The following is an 891-nucleotide window of genomic DNA, read 5'->3' as shown; positions in this document are numbered from 1 at the left end:
CACCACCACTCACCCACAATCTTGCTGTCCTCCCTCTCCAGGTAACGCTTCCACATCTGGTTGGCGCGTTCGTCGTCGCTGCGGGAGCGGGGAGAGAGGAAAAAAGGATCAGCACCCCAAAAATAAAACCGGGGATCCCCCTCTCTCCCCTCCAAACCCTCCCTCCACCCCTCACCTGAGCGTTTCGGGGTCCTCCAGGGCCGGGGGTCTCCGTGCATCCGACAGGATGCTGGGGGTGCGCCGGCCCTTCCTGTTGATCTCCACGTGCAGCCGGTCCATGAAGAACTTGAGGAATTCCTGCGCGTCCTGCTGGCTGTGGGGACGCTCCGTCACCTCCTCAGACCCCAAAGGGGGGGTCCCCAAAAAGCTTTTTGGGGAGTGGGAGGGGTCTCACCTGTAACCCGTGAAGGAGGGGACGTATTTTTGGAACACGGCTTTGAAGCGCCCGGGGTTGACGGCCTCGGATGAATCCGGGTGCCAGAGGGCGGCGATGACATCGGCGAAGGCTGCGGGGACGCGGCGGCGTCAGCGCCCCCCGGGTTTTGGGGGGTTTTTTGGGGGTTTTTGGGGGTTTTTGGGGGTTTTTGGGGGTCTGTCCCACCTTCGGTGAGCTCCTGGGGGGCGCGGGGGCCGGGGGGCTGCTCCTGCTGGAAGTCCCGGCGCAGGCAGTAGTCCCGCAGAGGTTTGGTGCTGCTCAGGCACTGCAGCACCGCGTTCATGAAGCACTGAGGGAGGGGAGGGGGTGACAAGGGGACGTCCTGGCAGGGGGCAGGTCCCCACAGGGGTCCCTCGGGGGTCCCACCCGCTGTCCCGGGTGAACTGTGGGGCTGGGAGTGTCTGGGACAGCGGTAAAAGAGTCTGGGGGATGCTGAGGTGACCCCCGGGTGACAC

General features: G+C 64.8%; 1 protein-coding gene across 1 annotated transcript; it reads right to left on the bottom strand.

Moving 5' to 3' along the window:
* Positions 1 to 6: 6 nt before the first annotated feature.
* LOC107199675 (ubiquitin carboxyl-terminal hydrolase 21-like) lies at positions 7 to 857 on the bottom strand (the record flags this gene model as incomplete). Its single annotated transcript, XM_015616979.3, has 4 exons — positions 602 to 857; positions 395 to 506; positions 176 to 313; positions 7 to 78 (listed from the first exon to the last, which is right to left on the bottom strand). Coding segments are annotated over exons 1-4 (440 nt in total), but the record flags the coding sequence as incomplete, so codon positions are not given.
* Between the last annotated feature and the right edge of the window lie 34 nt (positions 858 to 891).

The sequence above is a fragment of the Parus major genome, unplaced genomic scaffold, assembly GCF_001522545.3.
Source record: "Parus major isolate Abel unplaced genomic scaffold, Parus_major1.1 Scaffold2042, whole genome shotgun sequence".
Classification (NCBI taxonomy): domain Eukaryota; kingdom Metazoa; phylum Chordata; class Aves; order Passeriformes; family Paridae; genus Parus; species Parus major.
The sequence above is the reverse complement of the archived record's forward strand: the minus strand, read 5'-3'. Positions and strand labels throughout refer to the sequence as shown.